The sequence below is a fragment of the Pseudochaenichthys georgianus genome, chromosome 11, assembly GCF_902827115.2.
Source record: "Pseudochaenichthys georgianus chromosome 11, fPseGeo1.2, whole genome shotgun sequence".
NCBI lineage: Eukaryota > Metazoa > Chordata > Actinopteri > Perciformes > Channichthyidae > Pseudochaenichthys > Pseudochaenichthys georgianus.
In genome coordinates this window covers 13,877,114-13,901,347 of record NC_047513.1, presented here as the reverse complement: position 1 = coordinate 13,901,347, position 24,234 = coordinate 13,877,114, and the positions used below count along the sequence as shown (strand labels likewise).

The window sequence follows — 24,234 nt, the reverse complement described above, 5'->3', positions numbered from 1 at the left end:
TGATCGAAGACAGATCCACAATCATACATGTAATATTAAAGTTAATAGTATTTAGGATATAAACGGTAGCATTAGGCCTATTCTAGTTTGTAAAGGTTACAAGCATGAATCAACGTTTTCCTGCTGTGATTGTTTTCCTTAGGGATCAATAAACTTATCTTATGCCGTGTGAGTCTTTTGAAACTCTTATCAAGGATATTTATTCTTACAACTTTATTATCTAAGTTTAAATGTTGGAAAATAACAAGTGTATGTTTCTTTAATAATTTGTATTGCTTAAGTACAACTTTAAGGTACTTGTTCTACTTAGACTATTTCTATGTGATATGACGTTTGAAAACTATATATACACATACGTGATAATAAGTAATTAAGTTGCTTTTAATTTACAACGTATATACATTTTAGATTTGTATGACCACCACAAGCATGTAAGTCTGTTGCAGCAAAACCCTGAGGTGTATTGAATTGAAACATTTTTACTGTCTTCTATTAAGAGTTGCGTAGTCTCGCTTTAAACAATATAAACTAAAGCAGTTGTGTCAGCCATCAGCATTTTCATTATTTTCATGTAAATAAATTCCTATTTAAACTTTAATGTAAGTATCTGAAGTTGATACATATGACCTTATGAGAAAACAAAATGACCTGTGCAGTAATTAGAAGAAACTTTGTTTCCTGTCCCTAGCTCTTCAAATACAATGTCACACTCATGCACTAACAATTAGTTAATACTGTGTAGGCAGTCAGTGAGCCGAGGGGGTTGACATATATTTTTTATCTCTCAATAAATGGCTCAGTTGTAATTAATGTTTTCATATATGATGTAAAAATTGTACATCTATCTTTTTATCTATATATTTTACAAATCAGTGGCTTCAACAATCCTACATCCTGGCTGGGTATGCCCTAACACTTCAGGTGAAATGTGACTTTGTGATTTTGATGAAGTCAACATATAAAACAAGTTTTAATATAACCAAAACATACATTGTGAAATAGTTTTTATAACAAATACTTTATTCAAACAAATGTTGGATACATTATATTTGAATCACCATCAAATCAGAATGGTGGATGTAACTAATTTTATGTTATTTATGTTATGTCTTTTCGTAGAGGTGTCATCCTCCTTTATTTATATAGCATCTTTCGAACTCAGTTACAAAGAGCTTATTAACACTGAACATACAGTAACAGACATAGAACGGAATGAAGTTAAAACCAACAACACAATAATAAAATGGAAACCGAGAGAAACAATAAAAGTTATAATGCATAAATAAAACCCCACACACTGAGCATAACTATAGGTGACCATGTTGGTGGAATAACTGACTAAGAACAACAATATTAATGCAAAAAAAGCGCATCTTTATTTGAAAACAAATTTGTTGAGGATATTATAAATGTATTAAAACAACGACTGAGGAAATAAATACTGCGCAACAATTACATTTCTATATGAGGTTGGACACTTGAAGAAGCTCCTGATCCAACTGGATCCGGAACTGAAACTCTGCGCTACTGTTTCCATCAGGGACTCTTTAAAGTCTCGGACGACCGGTAGTGGTCTCAAATTTAAACAGCCATCACATCAACAATACGCGCGGACTTTTACTTCACGGGCTGTGTGGGGTAACACTAATTTAATGAAAAATAAGATACAATCCTGCTGAAGATTTCTATAAGGTGAGGTTTGCAGGTATGCACTCTGTCAATTGCTGATGTATTTATGCTTCACATCGCTAGCTACTCTTTCCTTCGCCGTCGATTTTGAAGCTGACTATTTCCTGGAAAACAATCTAGTCCACAGTCACAGCGACTGTTAAGGCCCTACATTTAAACAAATGTTCTGTTTTTCAGGTACAGCGAAAAATACATGAGGTGCATCATTTTTTTTTATAATATAAATGGCATATGTTTGGATGTGTAAATAAATATGCATGCTAGGTACGCACATTTATTTTAATTTGCATGTTATTGTTGGCCTCCTGTAATATGGGTACGCCTTCCGATATATGCAGCCGTGCCATCTCCTCTTTAAATGATAATACGCAAATTATAAATTAATTTGTATTTATCGCATTCCAAACAATATTTAAAAAATATATAAACACCTGTGTGGTATTTATTTTTTGGAGATTGTATTATTCCCCTGTCTTTTTAGCAAAAAGTGCAATTATTTTGTTTAAATAATCAGGTTTTTTTTCTGAAAAAATAAATGCATTTTAAAGATGTTATACGTGGATTGGTTAAGGCTTTTACATGACTAATTAATAGATATTGGCAATGTTTTGAATTATAAATAGAAAATATAATGCCTTCTGTTATATAATCATTGTGTCACAGAAGTGCATTAGTGTAAGTGTTTTACCCAGTAGATACAGAAACACATTTCAAAATGTATACTTTAATATATTAAAAACCCTCACCATTATTATCGGTGGTGTATAGTCTAACTGTTTTATGATGGTGTGTATTTTCTGGTGTCATAGTTCAAGAATGGCCATAATATAAGAATGTCTTTGGTTATGACAACTCTTCTGGTATATCACACAACTTTCTTCGTATTAGTCAAAATCATTTTTGATTTATCTAAATATTGGCTGGTTTTATTTTTGTACCGGTGCAAAGCTGACAGAAGCAGTCCAAGCTGAAGGCAACAGCATGGAAGAAGAAATAATAACGACCGAGGCGGCAGGTGAAGATGTGGTGCCCAATGATGAAGAGCCTAGTGTAGACATTTCCAACCACAGTCCATCTAAAAGAGGACGGGGAAGGCCAAAGAAGCTGAAGGTTGTAGTTACCAACGTCAACCTAATGGTTTTGGGCATTTCTAACGGTGAACCCCCACAGACCCCGAGAGGAAGAGGACGTCCAAAACTCATTAAACCCACAGAGCAGCAAGGATCAGAAGACAACAATGCCGATGATTCAGGGTCCCAGAAAGAGGCCAGTGATGAAGACGACGCTTCACTAGAACATTCTCCTAAGAAAAGAGGCCGGCCACGTAAGTCTCTCAGCACCCCTGCAAAGGCTGATACACCGAAGGGAAATAGGGGTCGACCAAAAGGATCCACGAAGCGCAAGTCAGAGAGTCCGAGTAAAACGGGCTCTCCCAATAAGGACCCCATGCTGGAATCAGTGAAGAAGAGAGGTCGGCCCAGGAAGGTGGAGGCAGCATCAAATGGCATCTCAAAGAAGTTGAGGGAAAGCCCCAGAAAAAGTATTGAACAGGAGAGCGGAGATGAAAAGAGGGGAAGACCAAAAGGCTGTCCAAACAAGAAACCCCCCGCATATAAGGTGCCAGTTAAGGTAGGCCGCGCCACAAAGGGGAGGATTGGTCGACCGAGAAAAGAACCGGCCACAAGAGGAAGACCAAGAAAATACCCCCGGCCGACACCAGAGGAGCTGAATAAGCCACGAGTATGGAAGCAGCTGGGAAGGCCCAGGAAATACCCGCGTCCCGACCCTCCTGAGGAGACTTCACCGGCCCTTCCCAGAAACCGTGGCCGACCTCGCAAGACAGAATCCAATAAAGGCGCTCACCTACGTAATAATTTCCCTGGCCCTTCTTCACCACCTAAACCCTATGTTGGACCCCCGAGAAAAAGGGGCCGTCCCCCAAAAAGTGATGCTGAGGCCCCACGGAAATTGGGTCGCCCTAAGGGTTCAATCAACAAAAATAAAGCCACAAGTGAATTAGAAGCCACACTCTCCAACGAGGCAAATGAAGAACAGGCGGTGGAAGAGGAAGTGCAGCAGGGCGCGGAGACGTCCATCGAGGACATCACTGAATAATCGCTCATCGATCAGGCGGCCAGCTTTGAAGTCACGAACCAGGCCAGCTGAACAATCCCGGTCGGACCAAAAAGTTGCTGTAGTACTTGCTGTTTAAAACATAGAAGACAAACCTGTCAATGAATCCTGTTTTAAACATTTTGTCCGTCGGCTGGGCTAGATATTCAGCAGCTCTTGTTTTCTCTAACACATGTCCACCTTGTTTTATTGTGCTTGATTTGTATTCTTTATATCCTTTTTTCTGTCATACGAGTAGTACTAATAACCTTTTACCAAAACTGGCATGTTGAGTTTGTTATTATAGACTGATATCCAGTTTTCATTTAGCTTTCAGATGGTGTGCGCCAGATGAAGTGTAACTATAAAACGGTTGCAGTGGAAAGACTTGGAAGGGATAAAAAAAGTCCAAACTAATTATTTTTGTTTTCATTAAAGAACAATGAAACTATAGAGCAAATGTCCTGACATTACATCAGGGCGGGCCTTTGTTCAAGTATAGTGTAACTCAATACAATCTGTCTTTTTTGCATTTATTTTTATTGAACTTTCTGAAAATAATGAGTTCTTGAGGTTCACTTTCCATATTGTAGGGCCATTGTCAGCCACTGTTGTTTCCATCACTTTCTCATATAGTCATGTAAATAAAAATCCTCTTTGAACTGAAATATAAGAACCTGATGTTTATTCTGTCATGCACATACACATTCTTAACCTACAAGGACTTATAAAACACAGAACATTATAAAATAAGTGTTGTTCCTATGTGATCTGCTACAGCACATGATGTGTGGAAGGATTGCTTATTATAATGGAATGTCTCCTTTTACGTTTATTGATAAGATCAAAGTATTTAATTGTACACAGGGATTTCATGTCACAAAAGCAGTAGAACAATAATAACTTTATTTATACAGCACTTTTCAAAACAGCGTCACAAAATGCCAGTAACAAAAGCATTGTTTAGATGCCAAAGTATCTACATAAAATATTAAATAAGAAATCGAAAGGTAGGTTGTATGTAATGACACACTTGCAATTGGAGGAGCTGAGATATTTTAGCCAGGGATGTGTTAATAAATACAAGATATGTCAGTCTTTCCTGGATTCTTTTTAACAAAATCTCCTTCACCAGTCTGACTGCATGAAGACCTGCCCTTCCCTTTTGTTTGATTTAATTAGTATTACTTGTTTTCTCTTAATGAAAATACAATTGTTGGTTTACATACAGGGATGTGCATAGTATATGTACTATAATGAAATATTATTATTAATGTAGTAAAAATGTACATGTTCATGTGCTCTGTTCAATATAGTTAAAAAATCGTTAAAAACAGTTGAAATAATACACAGTTTAAAGGTGCAAGGTACTATATAGAAACCAATATCATTATTTACAATAAAGTCTATCGAACTAAAATAATCACAGAGGGAGGACTATGCTGTATTGGGGCTGCAGATAGCAGATTTAAGTAATTCAAGTAGCAAATATGCGTATACACATGTTATATGTAGGTTACAGTAGTCAAATCACAATTAGTGTCTGGAAGTCAAAAGGGTCGCTGCTGAAGCGGAACTGAAACTCTGCGCTACTGTTTCCTTCGGGGATTTCTTAAAACCTCGGACAACCGGAAGTGGTCGCAAATTTAAACAGCCATCACAGCAACAATACGCGCGGACTTTTACTTCACGGGCTGTGTGGGTTATCGATGAATTTATGAACAAGAAGATTGAATCCTACAGAAGATTTCTTTAAGGTGAGGTTTGCAGGTATGCACTTTGTCTATTGCTGATTTATTTCTGCTTCCCGGCGCTGGCTACTCTTTCCTTCGCCGCGGATGTTGAAGCTGACTATTACCTGGAAAACAATCTAGTCCACATTCGCACTGGTTGTTAAGGCCCTACATTTCTACAAATCTTTAGTGCTTTAAATACAGCACAAAAGGTATGAGAGACTTACGACTTTTTAAAAATATTTTCCAGATTTTTTAACTTGATTTTGAATACGCAGTTTACGAACTCATTGATAATCATGTGCATGTTATGGTTAGCTTCCTTTAATATCGGTGCGCCTTCCTGCCGCTGAAATATCGTAGTCCATTTAATACATGTACACAAAACAGCTTTAAATGAAATGGGGATACAAATACATTAACACTTTTTTAAAGAAAGAAAAAACCGTTTTATTTACATTTATTATCATGCATTTAAACGTGTTCTTTATTCTTCTGAATATGTCGTCTATGTAGATTGTTTATGACCCCTCCCCTTAATGTAATGGTATACATTTTGCCAGACATTTTATTTTTTAACAAATTAATAATTCGAATATTTTACTGATATAAAGACAATTTTAAAGCTTTTATAAATTGATCAAAGGTACAAAATATATATTTTAGTCCACTGGCCAGGGGCTAGGGCAGTGGTTCTCAAACTTTTTCTGTCATTCCCCACTTTGTGGGGTTTGAAAAGCCCCACCTGTTCCTCATCGCTCCAATAAAATGGTAGGCCAAGCTTAAAATTGTCAAATGTATCGTTCTATAACAGGGGTCTCCAACCTTTTTTAGGATGAGGGCTACTTAAAAAAAATAAAACAAGTCGTGAGCTACTTTTACTCCTCTTTTTTGTTTGTTGCAGTGTATATATTTAGCACATTTTAACATTATTATATGCTACCTTTAACCTTTGAGTGCTGTTTGGGTCTGTGGGACCCGCTTTCAGTGTTTACTAAAATAAAATGTATGCAATATAATTATTTTAACCTGCTTTATTTGGTGGTGGACGTCACATCCTCTGGGTCCGGGGGCATGCACCCCCAGGAAGATTTTTTTTAAATGTTGAAGTTAAATGCATAAATCTGTTGCACTTTGAGCTAGGGCTGCTCAATTAATCGTATTTTAATCGCAATTACGATTTTGGCTTGCAACGATTATGAAAACAACATAATCGAATTAAAACGATTTTATTTATTTTTTAAATAGGTTTTTCAGTTGAATTATACTTATAGTTCAGGGTAATCAACTGTTAAAAACATACTTTTCAAATTCTTTTCTTCAATAAATTGATGTTTTTCAAAGTAAATGGTTAATCGTTTTTAATAATCGTGATATCAATTATTGACCCAAATAATCGAGATTATGATTTTTGCCATAATCGAGCAGCCCTACTTTGAGCCCAACATGAATTTATGGATACAGCTCTCAACACTCAGATGAAAGGGAGCTGTATACTTTTCAATAATCCAAACATCTTTAGAATATGATCACAACAAATCATTTAAACTTGTTTATTCTTATCTTATGTTACCTAGTTAGTGTTCTTTCTTTTTATTTATGCATATTTGACTAATCCCTCCCCTTTTAAACTATTTACTGTCCTATAGTACACATTGGAATGATTTCTTACTTTATTTTTTGCAACTTTATTAAATAGATAAAGGTGTGCTCTCTCTTGCTCTCTCTCGCTCCACATTGCTTTTCTTCCCGACTGCAACGCTGTTGTGTGTGTCTGTGAGAGCCTTTCACATGTGTGTATGAGAGATTTTTACCAGTGGCGAGCCTGTCTCTGAGGGCCTAAAATATTCTACAAAATAATATTTAAAAACATTAAAACAAATTATATTTTTCTTTATATATTTTGGACGTCCAGCTATGAATTCACAGAGGGCCAGCTATAGTAACTGAACGAGAGAGTAATGTCAAATGACTACAATTGACCAATTATATCTTCCCTCTAAATGGGTGGGCTTTATTATTGCGGACTTTATGACAAGTTCCGCCCGCTGTGAAACGTTTCTTGTTTCCATAGCAACAACAACTGTCAACAGCGTAAACTCGCCTTCAAAATAAAAGCATGCCAAATTACACTTAAGACATACAACTGCAACGAAAGTAACAAACACAATGCAATATCCTTTTCAATTTCAAAGAACACAAATTGGGTTATCTACAGGTGTTGTTTTGTGTGGTAGAGGGTCGCTTTCATTGATGCGTTTTGCACCCCGGGCGGGTCGTTGTTTTGATATTCCACCAGTGTGAAAAAAAGGGAAAAAAATATTTTTACTTTATTTATTTTTTTAATACTTTTTTTTTTTCCGGGACCCACCAATCACATCCCACACTTTGAGAAACGCTGGGCTAGGGGAATGAAGTTTTACCAGCTACTCAATAGCAACTCATTGGGGGTTTTTCAGGGGGAAGGGGGCTATTGAATAGATCAAATCTACAAGCTATTTGCGTATTTTACCATCATTTTGCTGGTAAATGGTGCCTATGTGCCCTGAGGGAGGCCCAATCCCAAACCACTCCCTCGACGCTACCCCTCCGTGATGGAGTGAACTCCGTCTGTAGCCACACTCGCAGCTCAACGAGGCTCCCTCCTGTCAGATGGAGGGGGTAAATACAGCAGCAAGCTTTGGGACGGCCTCCCCTCTCTCCGGCAGAAACGGGAAATGCCGTAACTGTATGTAACAACGGTTTCAAATCAGCATCTCTTAGACAAAAAGTTTTAAATGAATAACTCAAATAAAACTCCAAACATCTTTCATTGTGTTTCAAAGCTCTTTTAGTTTTAAACCTGATGTTTATAAGCTTCTTAGTTTTTGCAACGGTCTGTAAATATACACAACTTTATAATAAAATGCACACATTTACCTTTTTCTAGACTAAACACAGGTATGATCCTAAATTAAAAACATATGAGGTTATCATGAGGTTGTTAACATCGCAATTTATCAGTGGGTGTTTGCTGGAACTACTTGTAAACAGTGTGTTTCCTGACGGGCACACACAGCGTGACTCAAGTCAGCACTGCTGCAGACTCGCTGTTTGAAGGCTTGATAGCCCACACCCCTCCACACTCGTTGCTTTGGAACAGCCCTCAATATGGCGGACCCTCCGCGTGAACGCGCAAACGGAGGTGTAGGGTGTAGGGGGCGGTTTGGGAATGGGCCGGAATCAGTAAGTATTTCCTGTAGTGGCTGCTCAAAATGTGGCAGCAAAAGCTCGCATGGTCTCTTCTCTACCTCTGACTTCATGTCAACAGTGAGTGAAGGCATCCACTTTTCCTGGTTCCAGTTTTCTTTATTGGCGCATTGTAAATTCACACACTTAAGATTTTTTAAATATTTTCAGAGGGCTTGATTTAAAAATCAGCATTTGGTCATGGAAATCATTATTAGTTGTAGGTCTCTGCAACAAGGAAAATAATCATATATTATTTACATCTTTCTTCAAAAATTCAGATTGAAAATACCAATAAAATCTTCACTTGCGTTACATGTTGAGATTTTTGTTTGAGAAATGTCCCAAGTTTCATTAACTATCAAAGTAGTTTGTTAATTTATTTTATTTTAAACATTAGCGAAAATAATACATTTCTCATTGTAAGATTGAATGACTTGTATTGCACAAAACATTTTTCAAGCTCACTCACACCCAGTAAATAATCAATATTATGTAATTAATGTATGCAAAAATGTTTTATGAATTATATATAAATTGTCCTTTTCAATCTTCCATGTACAGGTGCAAAGCTGACAGAAGCAGTCCAAGCTGACGGCAACAGCATGGAAGAAGAAATAATAACGACCGAGGCAGCAGGTGAAGATGTGGCACCCAATGATGAAGAGCCTAGTGTAGACATTTCCAATGACAGTCCATCTAAAAGAGGAAGGGGAAGGCCAAAGAAGCTGAAGGTTGTAGTTACCGACGTCAACCTAATGGTTTCGGGCATTTCTAACGGTGAACCCCCACAGACCCCGAGAGGAAGAGGACGTCCAAAACTCATTAAACCCACAGAGCAGCAAGGATCAGAAGACAACAATGCCGATGATTCAGGGTCCCAGAAAGAGGCCAGTGATGAAGACGACGCTTCACTAGAACATTCTCCTAAGAAAAGAGGCCGGCCACGTAAGTCTCTCAGCACCCCTGCAAAGGCTGATACACCGAAGGGAAATAGGGGTCGACCAAAAGGATCCACGAAGCGCAAGTCAGAGAGTCCGAGTGAAACAGGCTCTCCCAATAAGGAACCCATGCTGGAATCAGTGAAGAAGAGAGGTCGGCCCAGGAAGGTGGAGGCAGCATCAAATGGCATCTCAGAGAAGTTGAGGGGAAGCCCCAGAAAAATTATTGAACAGGAGAGTGGAGATGAAAAGAGGGGAAGGGGTAGACCAACAGGCTCTCCAATCAAGAAACCCCCTGCATATAAGTTGCCAGTTAAGGTAGGCGGCGCCACAAAGGGGAGGATTGGTCGACCGAGAAAAGAACCGGCCACAAGAGGAAGACCAAGAAAATACCCCCAGCCGACACCAGAGGAGCTGAATAAGCCACGAGTATGGAAGCCGCTGGGAAGGCCCAGGAAATACCCGCGTCCCGACCCTCCTGAGGAGACTTCACCGGCCCCTCCCAGAAACCGTGGCCGACCTCGCAAGACAGAATCCAATAAAGGCGCTCACCTACGTAAGAATTTCCCTGGCCCTTCTTCACCACCTAAACCCTATGTTGGACCCCCGAGAAAAAGGGGCCGTCCCCCAAAAAGTGATGCTGAGGCCCCACGGAAATTGGGTCGCCCTAAGGGTTCAATCAACAAAAATAAAGCCACAAGTGAATTAGAAGTCACACTCTCCAACGAGGCAAATGAAGAACAGGCGGTGGAATTGGAAGTGCAGCAGGGCGCAGAGACATCCATCGAGGACATCACTGAATAATCGTTCATCGATCAGGCAGCCAGCTTTGAAGTCACGAACCAGGCCAGATGAACAATCCAGGTCGGACCAAAAAGTTGCTGTAGTACTTGCTGTTTAAAACATAGAAGACAAACCTGTCAATGAATCCTGTTTTAAACATTTTGTCCGTCGGCTGGGCTAGATATTCAGCAACACGTGTCCACCTTGTTTTATTGTGCTTAATTTGTTTTCTTTATCTATAGGTGCGTTCACACCGCAGTACTTTTCCCACTTTAGTTCCGATATAGTTCCGAAATATTGCGTTCACACCAAAAAGAGCCGGAATTAAAATTAGTTCATGAGAACCTTTTCACCCCCTTTTCCGTCGGACTTTCGTGGGAGAAAAAGGTTCCTATGTCTGATTGGCTGGGCGGATTGCAAACCACGGCCCGTAAAACTCCCAAAAAGTTTTGTGAAGCCGCCATTTTATTATCCTCGCATTAGCCGAACGCAGAGAGACTAACTTATGGCAACACAAAATAAAACATAGGAGCGGTGGAGATGAGGAGGTGTCAGCGTTCTGGCGATTTACTCGGAAGGCTTCAGTCCCCAACTCCGGGGACTTCCGGCCAGGGACTTTGGGCGGCAGTATACGCCGTGAAGTGGTTTGCGGCCTGCCGGTAAACCCAAAGCAGAAGAAGTGACGTCAGCGGCTTCATTTGCCTAATCCTCCCCCAGGGACTTATTCCGGTGTGAACGCGATCTTAGTTCATGAGAACTAAAGAGTTCTCATGAAATAAGTTCTCATGAACCTTTGTTGGAAAAGTACTGCGGTGTGAATGCGCCTTCTGTCATGAGTATTATGAATAACCTTTTACCAAAACTGGCATGTTGAGTTTGTTATTATAGACTGATATCCAGTTTTCATTTAGCTTTCAGATAGTGTGCGCCAGATGAAGTGTAACTATAAAACGGTTGCAGTGGAAAGACTTGGAAGGGATAAAAAAAAGTCCAAACTAATTAATTTTGTTTTCATTAAAGAACAATGAAACTATAGAGCAAATGTCCTGACATTACATCAGGGCGGGCCTTTGTTCAAGTATAGTGTAACTCAATACAATCTGTCTTTTTTGCATTTATTTTTATTGAACTTTCTGAAAATAATGAGTTCTTGAGGTTCACTTTCCATATTGTAGGGCCATTGTCAGCCACTGTTGTTTCCATCACTTTCTCATATAGTCATGTAAATAAAAAGCCTCTTTGAACTGAAATATAAGAACCTGATGTTTATTCTGTCATGCACATACACATTCTTAACCAACAAGGACTTATAAAACACAAAACATTATAAAATAAGTGTTGTTCCTATGTGATCTGCTACAGCACATGATGTGTGGAAGGATTGCTTATTATAATGGAATGTCTCCTTTTACGTTTATTGATAAGATCAAAGTATTTAATTGTACACAGGGATTTCATGTCACAAAAGCAGTAGAACAATAATAATAACTTTATTTATACAGCACTTTTCAAAACAGCGTCACAAAATGCCAGTAACAAAAGCATTGTTTAGATACCAAAGTATCTACATAAAATATTAAATAAGAAATCGAAAGGTAGGTTGTATGTAATGACACACTTGCAATTGGAGGAGCTGAGATATTTTAGCCAGGGATGTGTTAAAAATACAAGATATGTCAGTCTTTCCTGGATTCTTTTTAACAAAATCTCCTTCACCAGTCTGACTGCATGAAGACCTGCCCTTCCCTTTTGTTTGATTTAATTAGTATTACTTATTTTCGTTAAACCCCAGGTTTTTTTTGTCACGACACTGAAAGGGGGATCTTAATATTTAAGAACCTATTAATGTGTTATACCAGATTAACGGGAATAATCTCAGTTAATTGACGATACAAACCATTTTTACCAAAACAAAACACAAGTCTCATAAGAAGCATAAATGACCCCTTAGCGAAAAATGCTAACGGACATTGGCACAGAACTCAAGATAAAAGTACCCTTATTACTTATCGTAGCTGCACATACAAGATATCCGATTAAAGCTGAGGTTCCACAGATTATTTAGGTATATAGTATCATCACTGAGTGATCCGAACTCGCGACAGGGGAAGCAAACACAGACATCACAACACGTACCTTTACGGAGCTTCTAGGGAGATCGTCTCACCGTAGCTGTCAATCTGATCAAAAGACGTGTTCAATGGCATTAAAACGAGAAAAAACGCGGCTGAATCGGTTAATCCATAGATTTTTATCGTCTCTGTATAAAAAAATTATTTCATTTATAATCCATAATTCCATTTTTATGTAAAAATCGCAGAGCAAAAGTTAGCTGCTAATGGTAGCCACCAGAGTGGCTGCTGCTTCCGGTCTTGGCTATGCGGCAGTATAACACACACACATTACCAAATAAGGACTATGTGTGATTTCCCCTCGATTCCATTGGCTCTGACGGTTAGAAAGATATGTCACATGTCAAAATCCAGCAAAGGGGGCCAGAGATATGGAAAATCCACCCAAATGGCCTCAGAAGAGGTTTTTTTTGTTGCTAAATCTGTCTAAAAAGGTCAAATACCACTTGTTTTGCATCAATCTTGATACAGGGTACTTATTATATGTTGTACTTTGGATTCCTAATTCACAGGTTTATCATTACTTTGAGAAAAAAGATGATTAATTTAACCCTTTTAGAAGGGAAGATATGGTCATTTGTTCTGGGAATGTCATTTTCGAGCCTGAAACCTGAAAAACAGGCTCGGGGTTTAACAGGTTTGAAAATACAATTGTGGGTTTATATACAGGTATGTGCATATTATATGTACTATAATGAAATATTATTATTAATGTAGTAAAAATGTAGTTTAATTGTTTGTATATATCAATACATGTTCATGTGCTCTGTTCAATATAATTAAAAAATCATTCAAAACAGTTGAAATAATACACAGTTTAAAGGTGCAAGGTACTATATAGAAACCAACATAATTATTTACAATAAAGTGTATCGAACTAAAATTATCACAGAGGGAGGACTATGCTGTATTGGGGCTGCAGAAAGCAGATTTAACTAATTAAAGTAGCAAATGTGTGTATACATATGTTATATGTAGGTTACAGTAGTCAAATCACAATTAGTGTCTGGAAGTCAAAAGGGTCGCTGCTGAAGCGGAACTGAAATTCTGCGCTACTGTTTCCTTCAGGGACTCCGTAAAGCCTCGGACTACCGGAAGTGGTCGTAAATGTAAACAGCCATCACAGCAACAATACGCGCGGATTTTTACTTCACGGGCTGTGTGGGTAATCGATGAATTTATGAAGAAGAAGGAGAATGAATCATCCAGAAGATTTCTTTAAGGTGAGGTTTGCAGGTATGCACTTTGTCAATTGCTGATTTCTTTCTGCTTCCCGGCGCTGGCTACTCTTTCCTTCGCCGCGGATGTTGAAGCTGACTATTGCCTGGAAAACAATCTGGTCCACATTCGCAGTGGTTGTTAAGGCCCTACATTTCTACAAATCTTTAGTGCTTTAAATACAGCACAACAGATATGAGAGACTTACGACTTTAGAATATTTTCCAGATTTTTTAACTTGATTTTGAATACGCAGTTTACGAACTCATTGATAATCATGTGCATGTTATGGTTAGCTTCCTTTAATATCGGTGCGCCTTCCTGCCGCTGAAATGTCGTAGTAGTCCATTAAATACATGTACAAAAAACAGATTTAAATGAAATGGGGATACAAATACATTAACACTTTTTTAAAGAAAGAAAAAACCGTTTTATTTACATTTATTATCATGTATTTAAATGTGTTCTTTATTCTTCTTCTGAATATGTCGTCTATGTAGATTGTTTATGACCCCTCCCCCATTTTATTTATTTGTACAAAATTGTAATGGTATACATTTTTAGCCCGACATTTTTTTTTAAACAAATGAATAATTCGAATATTTTACTGATATAAAGACAATTTTAAAGCTTTTATAAATTGATCAAAGGTACACAATATATATTTTAGTCCACTGGCCAGAGGCTAGGGCAGGGGTGCCCAACCTTTTTTGAACCGAGAGCTACTTTTAAAGTTGCCAGTCTGCCGAGATCTACCAGTCCAAATAGAGAGGCGTAGCCATTACTGACAGCCTACTACCAGGTAAATACACACTTCTACTTGTATACAACTGACCTTTGTACGATTAATACCTCATAAAATACTGCAGATCCTTTATCTTACCTCTTTCTAATCTACACACATACAAGTATGTAACTGAAGTTACACAACAGTGTTGTTGATACAGAGTTGGAGTTTATTCACACGTCACATACTACAGTGGGTAATGTTTTCAAGAAACATTGAACAGTGCTGCCACATATGACACAGGGAAAAAATAAAAGATGCTGAACCCTTTCTTTGCCATTATATAAAAATAGTGTTGCTACAAAAGTATAAATTAGGCTTACTAATAAGTAGGGGTGTAACGGTACACGTACCCGTACCGAAATTATTCGGTACGAGCCCTTCGGTTCGGTACACGTGTGTACCGAACGAATATAACGTTAAACGTAAAAAATTGAGAACGTGAACAACTTCTTGGAAGTAATCTCAGGTGCTGCGTCGCAGCATTCAGAGTAATTTGCTCCCATTGTGTTCAACGCATCATAGAGCGAGCAAGTCATTTCATTGGACGAGCTGGTCAGAGGGATGCGTTCAAATGCAGTCAGTAATTTGAGGAACTGTCGAAATGGCGAACGCAGATAAAGTTGAGCTCGAAAATCCTCCAGCATCATTGAAGTCTCCGGTTTGGGAACATTTTGGTTTCGCAGTTACGTACAAGGATGACGGACAAAGACAGGTGGACCGAACCAAAGCTGTTGTCGGCATTGTTCAACTAAAATTGGTTACGCGGCTGGCAATACATCAAACATGCACACTCATTTGAAAAGGAATCACCCGAACGTGAATATCACCGGTACCAAAAGACTGAAGTGCAAACCCAACTCCCACTAGCATTTAAGCCTCCACCACTCGCAAAAACTTCAGACCGAACCAAAGCTATTACAAACGGCAAATATCCTTATGTTGCCATGTTAGCAAAGCGCTACCTGGCTGTATCTGCTACTACCTCTGTCCCTAGCGAGAGGGTGTTCTCCACGGCAGGAGACATTGTTAGTGCCAGCTGATCTGCCCTTTCGGCAAGCAATGTGGACAAGTTCATCTTTCTTTAAAAAAACATGAAATGACAAGCAAGTCCTAATGTCAAACTGGCTGCTTAGGTACTAGTACAGTACAAATACAGATTATTTCAGTTCATCGAAAAGCTGCACCTTAATGTTTATTTTATTATATTTTATATTTATTTGAGTGAATATTCATAGTTTAATAATAATTAAAAACCCAAAACTAATATTTTATGTTTTGTAAGTACTAGTACAGTAAAGTTCAAATACAGATTATTTCAGTTCATCGAAATGCTGCACCTTAATGTGTATTTTATTATATTTTGTATTTATTTGAGTGAATACATTATTCAGTTTAATAATAATGTAAAAAAAATATGTTATGTTTAGTGATCATTTTTTCTGCTGTACCGAAAACGTACCGAACCGTGACCTAAAAACCGAGGTACGTACCGAACCGAAATGTTTGAACCGTTACACCCCTACTAATAAGACAACTGATCTGAAGCTACACAGGAATCTGCTTCCAAAGTGAAATAAATAAGACAAAATTAATAGAATCAAACCCTTTTTTGTTGCATTTTAGTAGAGTATAAAAAAAATGCCTTTTTAATAGGATGCAAGCAAGTTTCTTAACCTGAATTGATAATAGACTATAATCAATTTAAGTTTGCATTCTTATACCATTTTGTACAATAATTATAATCACTAAGTTCAAATAAACTAAAACTCACAGCTGATTAATAACGGTATCCAACTTGAGTTTTTATTATATCAAAAACCTGTTGAAACGCTATTGTTATTGTTTACTGTCCCCAAAAGCGCGTCGGCAGCGATGGTCGGCAGCCTCCAGGAATGCTTCTTTCACAACTTCGCCATCTTTGAAAGACTTCATGTGTTTCGCAAGAACGTGACTGACACGATAAGATGCTATGGTAGCAGCCTTGCTCTTGTTGTTGGGCCTGGTGAAAATGGACTGCTGTGCATTTAGCTGTCCTTTCAGGCCCCTCCCCTTTTGGGAGCGTAGGGCAGAATTAGGAGGGAATTTCGTCTCGTAGCGTTTGTGCACTGTTTTGAAATGCCGCTCCTAAATTCCCCTTCTTTGATAAAGCCACGCTCGCATTGCAGATGAGACAGATGGACTTTGAATTGGAATAGATACAAATAATCATCCTCCCACTCGGAGTGAAAATGATATATGTTGGGCTCTTTTGCTTCTGCCATAATTGCGGTCTTGTGTGTGTGCGGACTGTAATAATAATAATAATAATCCTTATATTTATTATAGCGCTTTATCAATGACTCTCAAAGCGCTTTACAAATACACATTACACATACAGATCATACATGTAATGGTCATCTACTGTGGACAATACCCACAGGAGCAAATTCGGGTGAAGTGTCTTGCCCAAGGACACAACGGCCTGACGCAGTGGGGCGGGAGCGGGTTTCGAACTGGAGTTCCACAGCGCCCCCTTGATCTGATGATCAAACGCACAGACCACTGCGCCACCCGTCCCACTGTCACTCCTGTTGACACGGACAACGTCAGCGAAATACTGCCCACCAGCCACGCCCCGACACATGGGGTCACGCCGGCCAATCACAAAGCTTTGATGCGTTCAAGTGCATTATTCTGGCACAGGAAGATTATGTTATAGGACATTAACGATAAAACAGAATATTGTTGTTCTATTTTTAGACACATCTCGCGATCGACTGGGAATCTCCCCGCGATCGACTGGTTAGGCACCCCTGGGCTAGGGGAATGAAGTTTTACCAGCTACTCAATAGCAACTCATTGGGGGTTTTTCAGGAGGAAGGGGGCTGTTGAATAGATCAAATCTACAAGCTATTTGCGTATTTTACCATCATTTTGCTGGTAAATGGTGCCTATGTGCCCTGAGGGAATCAGTAAGTATTTCCTGTAGTGGCTGCTCAAAATGTGGCAGCAAAAGCTCGCATGGTCTCTTCTCTACCTCTGACTTCATGTCAACAGTGAAGGCATCCACTTTTCCTGGTTCCAGTTTTCTTTATTGGCGCATTGTAAATTCACACCTGTAAGATTTTTTTTATATTTTCAGAGTGCTTGATTTAAAAATCAGCATTTGGTCATGGAAATCATTATTAGTTGTAGGTCTCTGCAACAAGGAAAATAATCATATATTATTTACATCTTTCTTCAAAAATTCAGATTGAAAATACCAATAAAATCTTCACTTGCGTTACATGTTGAGATTTTTGTTTGAGAAATGTCCCAAGTTTCATTAACTATCAAAGTAGTTTGTTAATTTATTTTATTTTAAACATTAGCGAAAATAATACATTTCTCATTGTAAGATTGAATGACTTGTATTGCACAAAACATTTTTCAAGCTCACTCACACCCAGTAAATAATCAATATTATGTAATTAATGTATGCAAAAATGTTTTATGAATTATATATAAATTGTCCTTTTCAATCTTCCATGTACAGGTGCAAAGCTGACAGAAGCAGTCCAAGCTGACGGCAACAGCATGGAAGAAGAAATAATAACGACCGAGGCGGCAGGTGAAGATGTGGCACCCAATGATGAAGAGCCTAGTGTAGACATTTCCTATGACAGTCCATCTAAAAGAGGAAGGGGAAGGCCAAAGAAGCTGAAGGTTGTAGTTACCGACGTTAACCTAATGGTTTCGGGCATTTCTAACGGTGAACCCCCACAGACCCCGAGAGGAAGAGGACGTCCAAAACTCATTAAACCCACAGAGCAGCAAGGATCAGAAGACAACAATGCCGATGATTCAGGGTCCCAGAAAGAGGCCAGTGATGAAGACGACGCTTCACTAGAACATTCTCCTAAGAAAAGAGGCCGGCCACGTAAGTCTCTCAGCACCCCTGCAAAGGCTGATACACCGAAGGGAAATAGGGGTCGACCAAAAGGATCCACGAAGCGTAAGTCAGAGAGTCCGAGTGAAACAGGCTCTCCCAATAAGGAACCCATGCTGGAATCAGTGAAGAAGAGAGGTCGGCCCAGGAAGGTGGAGGCAGCATCAAATGGCATCTCAAAGAAGTTAAGGGGAAGCCCCAGAAAAAGTATTGAACAGGAGAGCGGAGATGAAAAGAGGGGAAGGGGTAGACCAACAGGCTGTCCAAACAAGAAACCCCCCGCATATAAGGTGCCAGTTAAGGTAGGCCGCGCCACAAAGGGGAGGATTGGTCGACCGAGAAAAGAACCGGCCACAAGAGGAAGACCAAGAAAATACCCCCGGCCGACACCAGAGGAGCTGAATAAGCCACGAGTATGGAAGCCGCTGGGAAGGCCCAGGAAATACCCGCGTCCCGACCCTCCTGAGGAGACTTCACCGGCCCCTCCCAGAAACCGTGGCCGACCTCGCAAGACAGAATCCAATAAAGGCGCTCACCTACGTAAGAATTTCCCTGGCCCTTCTTCACCACCTAAACCCTATGTTGGACCCCCGAGAAAAAGGGGCCGTCCCCCAAAAAGTGATGCTGAGGCCCCACGGAAATTGGGCCGCCCTAAGGGTTCAATCAACAAAAATAAAGCCACACTCTCCAACGAGGCAAATGAAGAACAGACGGTGGAAGAGGAAGTGCAGCAGAGCGCAGAGACGTCCATCGAGAACATCGCTGAATAATCGTTCATCGATCAGGCGGCCAGCTTTGAAGTCACAAACCAGGCCAGATGAACAATCCCGGTCGGACCAAAAAGTTGCTGTAGTACTTGCTGTTTAAAACATAGAAGACAAACCTGTCAATGAATCCTGTTTTAAACATGATTTTTATTCTTTATATTCTTTATTTGTCATACGAGTAGTACTAATACCCTTTTACTAAAACTGTCATGTTGATTAGACTAGTCTTTTCCAAAACTTTAGCTTTGTTAAACAGTTACTGTGGAATCACTCGGAAGGGGGGGTGGAGAAAGTCCGAAAAATGCTTAACGGTCGTTAATGGCCATTTCTACTGATCATAATTCCATTGTTGAGGTCTACTAGAATAGATTTACATTGTTCAATGTTCTAAACTCACATTGGTTTCTCATACAGCATATCTGTTTAGTATGTGTATTCACTCTCTGGGTGTTTCTCAATGTGGAGGACGCTTCCTTGGTGGGACATGTCTTGCAAGTCAGGTCCTTCAGAAGCGAGGCAAGAATCTTTCCTAGCCTCAGAAAACGAAGAATGGTGGAGCAGGTGTGCGTCATATGCGAGGCCCCGTCTTAAATGGAGCGCGTTTTCCGCCAAAGATTTGGAAATTGGTCCGTGTGCAAAGCATTGTAGGGATTTTAAGACGCGGAGGATACACATGGGCAGCCTCGAAATTTCTCGCTATAAAGGACGCCGGGCTCGGTAGAATTCCAAGGAGCCTGGACATTGGAACAGTCCTTCGGCGGGACTCGATGACGTAGCATCCTTGAAATAGTGGCTCTGGAGCATCCTTTCTTGACATTGAGAATCACCCTCTGTCCTAAACGGCTTGTTGGAGCTCCTACCCCCCCCCCCTCCCTATGAGCCCACTTTGCTCTGATTGGTCAGCTCGCCTACTCTGTTCTGATGAGTCCACCACCGTTACAGCGGAACATCTGTGATTATGTGTTACAGTGGCGTTAGCAACCAGAAAATGACACCAGTAAGGACAAACAGATGAGAATGCTGCGTGGGGTCTGGGTGCCGTGTTGGCGGGACATTGAGCGGCTCTCTGCTGTGAGGAGGGTAGAGTGTGAGCTCTATTACTGGTTTTGCTTCCTGGTTGCTGCGTGGGGTCTGCGAAACTCAGCCTGAGAACCATGGACGCGGGGAGGGGGCTGCAGCACCCCCATCTGCGAAGCTCCACTAGCAACCCACCCCCACAACGCGGCGCACCTACAGTGTCAGCGCGCCACAATTTTGTGTGTGTGGAAAAAGAAATCTCCAACGAGGCGTTCTGGGGCAGCATAGACAGGTATTTTCTGTGTTAGAGTTTTACTCGCTACAGGATTTACTTTGAGGGTTAGTGACTCTGCAGCAAAGGCTACATAACACACAAGGGGACGGGTAATAACCGGAAAAGCATGACATAGGACCTTTTAAAAAATGTGTGACTGGACTATTTTTTTTATGTATTTTCTGGTAACAAAGAAAGGGTTCATGATTTATCTACAGATGATTATCCCCTTCAGCTTTCTATCGAGAATCTGTGAGAGTGCTTGCTAGATAAAATGTCTAAATACATACTGTCATACTTTTCTCAATGCCATTTCACAGTTGTTTTTGCCTTAATTGCCAAAGCTTTGAATGTACCATCACTTACGGTTCCTGAGAGCGATGTGTTTTCCTTCTCTACTTTTGCATTACTTGGCAGGACGATAAAGCTCTATGCACTGCCTTCCTGCCACTTAGTTACTTATTTAGTTATTGCTATAGTTAGTTCACTCTTTTATTTAAATGTTTACTTGTAGTTGTGAAGCATCTTCATTTGTGTTTTTAAAACTGTCTTGAGATTAATTCATGTGATTGGTTTGCAATCACAAACATACATCTACATGTGTCTTTTTTGTAAAAAGAGTGACTTGTATATAATGTTAGGCATTTTTTCTTTGTCGGTTCAAAGATTTTACATTTCTAAATGCTAAATTGTTTATTGGTTTGTAATGTTAAAAAAGGTGATCTGAAGTCTAACTATTTTAGTAGACATTTGAATTTTGTGTGTTTTTGAACAAGAAGTCAATTATTTGTTTGCTTATAAATAAAAAAAGAAATCTTGCCGTTTTATTTTCAATAATATCTATTTCAGATTATTTGTATTCCTTTGTCTACCTCCCCACAGTTTAGATAAATCAACGATGAATGAGAAACTTTTTAGGTGTAGCAGCACCACTCTTACAATACTGTTTGAAGACTGCATTGATGCTAAGCTAATGTAGCAGCAGTGTGTGTATTTAGATAGATACATCACTTAAAACTGGAACACCTTTACACAATGTAGTTTTTCTTTTTAAATACCAGTACTTGACATGAAGCATTTGGCATAATTAGTTATATGATAAACCCAAAACAAAAGGATGTACTAAGCCTTTAGTTCAGGGGTCTCCAACCTTTCTCCACCTGAGAGCTACTTTGAAAAAATGAAAGTGGCCAAGAGCTACTTGCATCGAATCGCTTACATTTATTCACATAGCACTCATCAGTTGAATTAAGCTACTGTTGTACACGTGTGAAATTGCAATACCTAAAGCTTATCTAAAATCTTCCAAGAAAACGACAATTTATCACATATTAATATGGACAACATAGTAAGTACATCACTGAATATTCACATAAATGTCCAAGAGAAAAATACAATGTTTTCACTTTTTATTATGGCCCACATAGTAAATACATCACCTTAATCACCACCTTGCAAGCATCTTATGGCACGTGTAAAATAAGTGCATTCACTCTTTTTTACAGTTAGTGAGATGACTGGCGCTGCATGGAGTCCACCATGGTGTATGCTGGTCCTGGAGTGTACCCACTTAGGTTCACTCTAATAGAGTCATTTAAATGTTCATCAGTTGGTCTTGTTCTGTATTTAGATTTCATGACATTCATGCCAGAAAAAGCTGCTTCACAAAGGGATGTAGAGCCAAATAAAGCAGCCATTTTCAGTGCTGCTTGGTGAATGTTCTTATAGTTTTCTGGGTCTATAAGGCTCCAGAAATGTTGTGAGTTTTGCTGAGACTTCAGCTGAACATTATTTTGGAGATTTATAACCTCCATCTCCACAGGATTGACACTGAACAGTGCAGCCATATTTTCTTCTTCTTCATCTTAACATTAAATTATAAACCATAATTAATCAATTGTATAGGTCTAGCCTCCCTATATCTGTGTGTGACATTTTTCCATCCTCAAAAACTAAAAACTAATACTTCTGCAGTCTAGCTGCAGCTTCAAGCAACGGTCTTCTGTTAAAAAAAGGACACTGAATGTCCTGAATGAGGCAACACAAACATGACTTAAGTCTGAACAAAGCAGACAACAGGAGTATTTACAACAGCATTATAAAAACAAAAATAGTGCATGTGGGTGCACACTTACATTCTCTGTCTTACTGTTACATGAATCCCATGAATGTATGAGATTAAGTTAGCTTCATCATCTCAATCAGTGATTAAGTGAATAATAAAGTTTCTACTAGAAGTCACTATCAGCCTGTCACTCTAGTAGTTATTTTTTAGGAGGGGGCGGGGTTTGGAGGAACGAAGAGGAGACGGTGATTGCGGAAGCTTTCCTCCTGCCTTCACACACTTTACACACGTATTTATCAACTGAAAATAGCAAGAGGACATTAATATTCTGCAATCCAAGACTTGATTGAATCCACCAAAAACCTGACATTACGATAACGAGTGTTTTTCAAAAACACAAATTCCTCCCTGTGTCTCTGAGCCGCAGCGATGCGGCCTGATTCAGAGCGGGTCATTCTGCTGTTGGTTCTGGACTGGTGCTGCTGGATAAAGCAGACTGCTCCATGTGTGGTGTCGCTGTGCCGCTGTCACATCTGCGCCTTGATCTCTGCGTCACGGACCAATTTTATATTTGTGTGACAGAAACAATTCTAAAATAAAAACACTTTATTGTAAGGCCGCGGATTTAGTTCTTAGCTTTGTGGTCTATGAGTGTTCATTGGCAGGTATATAATTAAACAGAGACTAACACAAAGATGAATCACTTACCTAAACAATGAATATGATTTATACATTTAAGCACAAATCAAGATAATAGTAATTAGAGGATATAAATTGACCGTTTGTGGGAAGGGACTAATAAACGAATGACGTCAGATTCAACGAGGGGGCGGGGAAACATCCGCAGAGTGACACCGAGATGGGTCTGTCTGCAGACCGCAGCAAGGAGGCGTTTCCTATAGGGGCGTTTCCTAACTTTTTTTATCCAGCTGCTTTTATAAATCCTCGCAGAAGAAGTCATTGTTCTAGTGATGGGAATTCCGGCTCTTCTTGCTGAGCCGGATCATTTGGCTCACCAAGAAGAGCCGGCTCTTTCGGCTCCCAAAGAGCTTTTCAGTTTACCACATATTATACCTTTTAATTAAATCAAATGTAGCGCTGTTTTGACTAATGATTTATATGTGTACACATATATCACTTAAATTATTCAAGACATCCTTTGTACTAAAGTATTCAAAAGTAAAAATTACATGTTTAATATAAATTATTTGCTGTGGCCAATTGTTTTCATTGCATTTACAGACCCGTGTAACTCTGATACCACCCAATTAATGCATTGACTTGCTTGTAGAACCACGCTACACAAAACAGATGGCAACACCTATAAAAACTATTTAAAAAAAAGGGGCTACTGTATCAACCTATATAAAGTATATAAATATAGTTTTTCTCCCTGCAGGAGAGGGGAGCGTGCTTTGAGATCAACTGCTAGGCTGCAGCGGGGAGAAGAGGGGGACAACAAGTAGGAAGAGAAGTAATGGGTCAGAAACCCTCCTTTTTACGCAGCGGTCCAGACATAGACATCATAGCTACGGCGACATATATTCAGTTGCCAGTTACTTTTGGCATTAGGGCAGG

The 24,234-nt window shown here is 39.4% G+C and overlaps 3 protein-coding genes across 6 annotated transcripts; all 3 read left to right on the top strand.

The window, feature by feature from the left end:
* Nucleotides 1-1,554: 1,554 nt before the first annotated feature.
* LOC117454822 (high mobility group protein hmg-12-like) lies at nucleotides 1,555-4,462 on the top strand. Of its 4 annotated transcripts, XM_034094024.2 has the most exons (3): nucleotides 1,555-1,692; nucleotides 1,867-1,887; nucleotides 2,638-4,462. In XM_034094024.2, the coding sequence occupies exon 3, from the start codon at nucleotides 2,671-2,673 to the stop codon at nucleotides 3,802-3,804; it is 1,134 nt and encodes a 377-aa protein (XP_033949915.1). In that variant the 5' UTR covers nucleotides 1,555-1,692; nucleotides 1,867-1,887; nucleotides 2,638-2,670; the 3' UTR covers nucleotides 3,805-4,462. The 4 variants fall into 4 exon arrangements, with proteins under 4 accessions (XP_033949915.1, XP_033949914.1, XP_033949913.1 ...); XM_034094023.2 differs by lacking the exon at nucleotides 1,867-1,887 and having other exon boundaries at nucleotides 1,555-1,705; XM_034094022.2 differs by lacking the exon at nucleotides 1,867-1,887 and having other exon boundaries at nucleotides 1,556-1,692.
* A 973-nt stretch (nucleotides 4,463-5,435) lies between these two features.
* LOC117454820 (high mobility group protein hmg-12-like) lies at nucleotides 5,436-11,730 on the top strand. Its single transcript, XM_034094018.2, has 2 exons — nucleotides 5,436-5,558; nucleotides 9,327-11,730. Exon 2 carries the CDS (start codon nucleotides 9,368-9,370, stop codon nucleotides 10,505-10,507), a length of 1,140 nt encoding a protein of 379 aa, XP_033949909.1. The 5' UTR covers nucleotides 5,436-5,558; nucleotides 9,327-9,367; the 3' UTR covers nucleotides 10,508-11,730.
* A 1,976-nt stretch (nucleotides 11,731-13,706) lies between these two features.
* Nucleotides 13,707-21,428, top strand: LOC139432827 (high mobility group protein hmg-12-like). The gene is made up of 2 exons (XM_034094019.2): nucleotides 13,707-13,841; nucleotides 18,141-21,428. The coding sequence occupies exon 2, from the start codon at nucleotides 18,182-18,184 to the stop codon at nucleotides 19,301-19,303; it is 1,122 nt and encodes a 373-aa protein (XP_033949910.1). The 5' UTR covers nucleotides 13,707-13,841; nucleotides 18,141-18,181; the 3' UTR covers nucleotides 19,304-21,428.
* Nucleotides 21,429-24,234: the final 2,806 nt, after the last annotated feature.

Coding starts and splice junctions, on each gene's coding strand:
- LOC117454820 (XM_034094018.2), top strand. CDS start 9,368: ATGGAAGAAGAAATAATAACGACCGAGGCAGCAGGTGAAGATGTGGCA.
- LOC139432827 (XM_034094019.2), top strand. CDS start 18,182: ATGGAAGAAGAAATAATAACGACCGAGGCGGCAGGTGAAGATGTGGCA.
- LOC117454822 (XM_034094024.2), top strand. CDS start 2,671: ATGGAAGAAGAAATAATAACGACCGAGGCGGCAGGTGAAGATGTGGTG.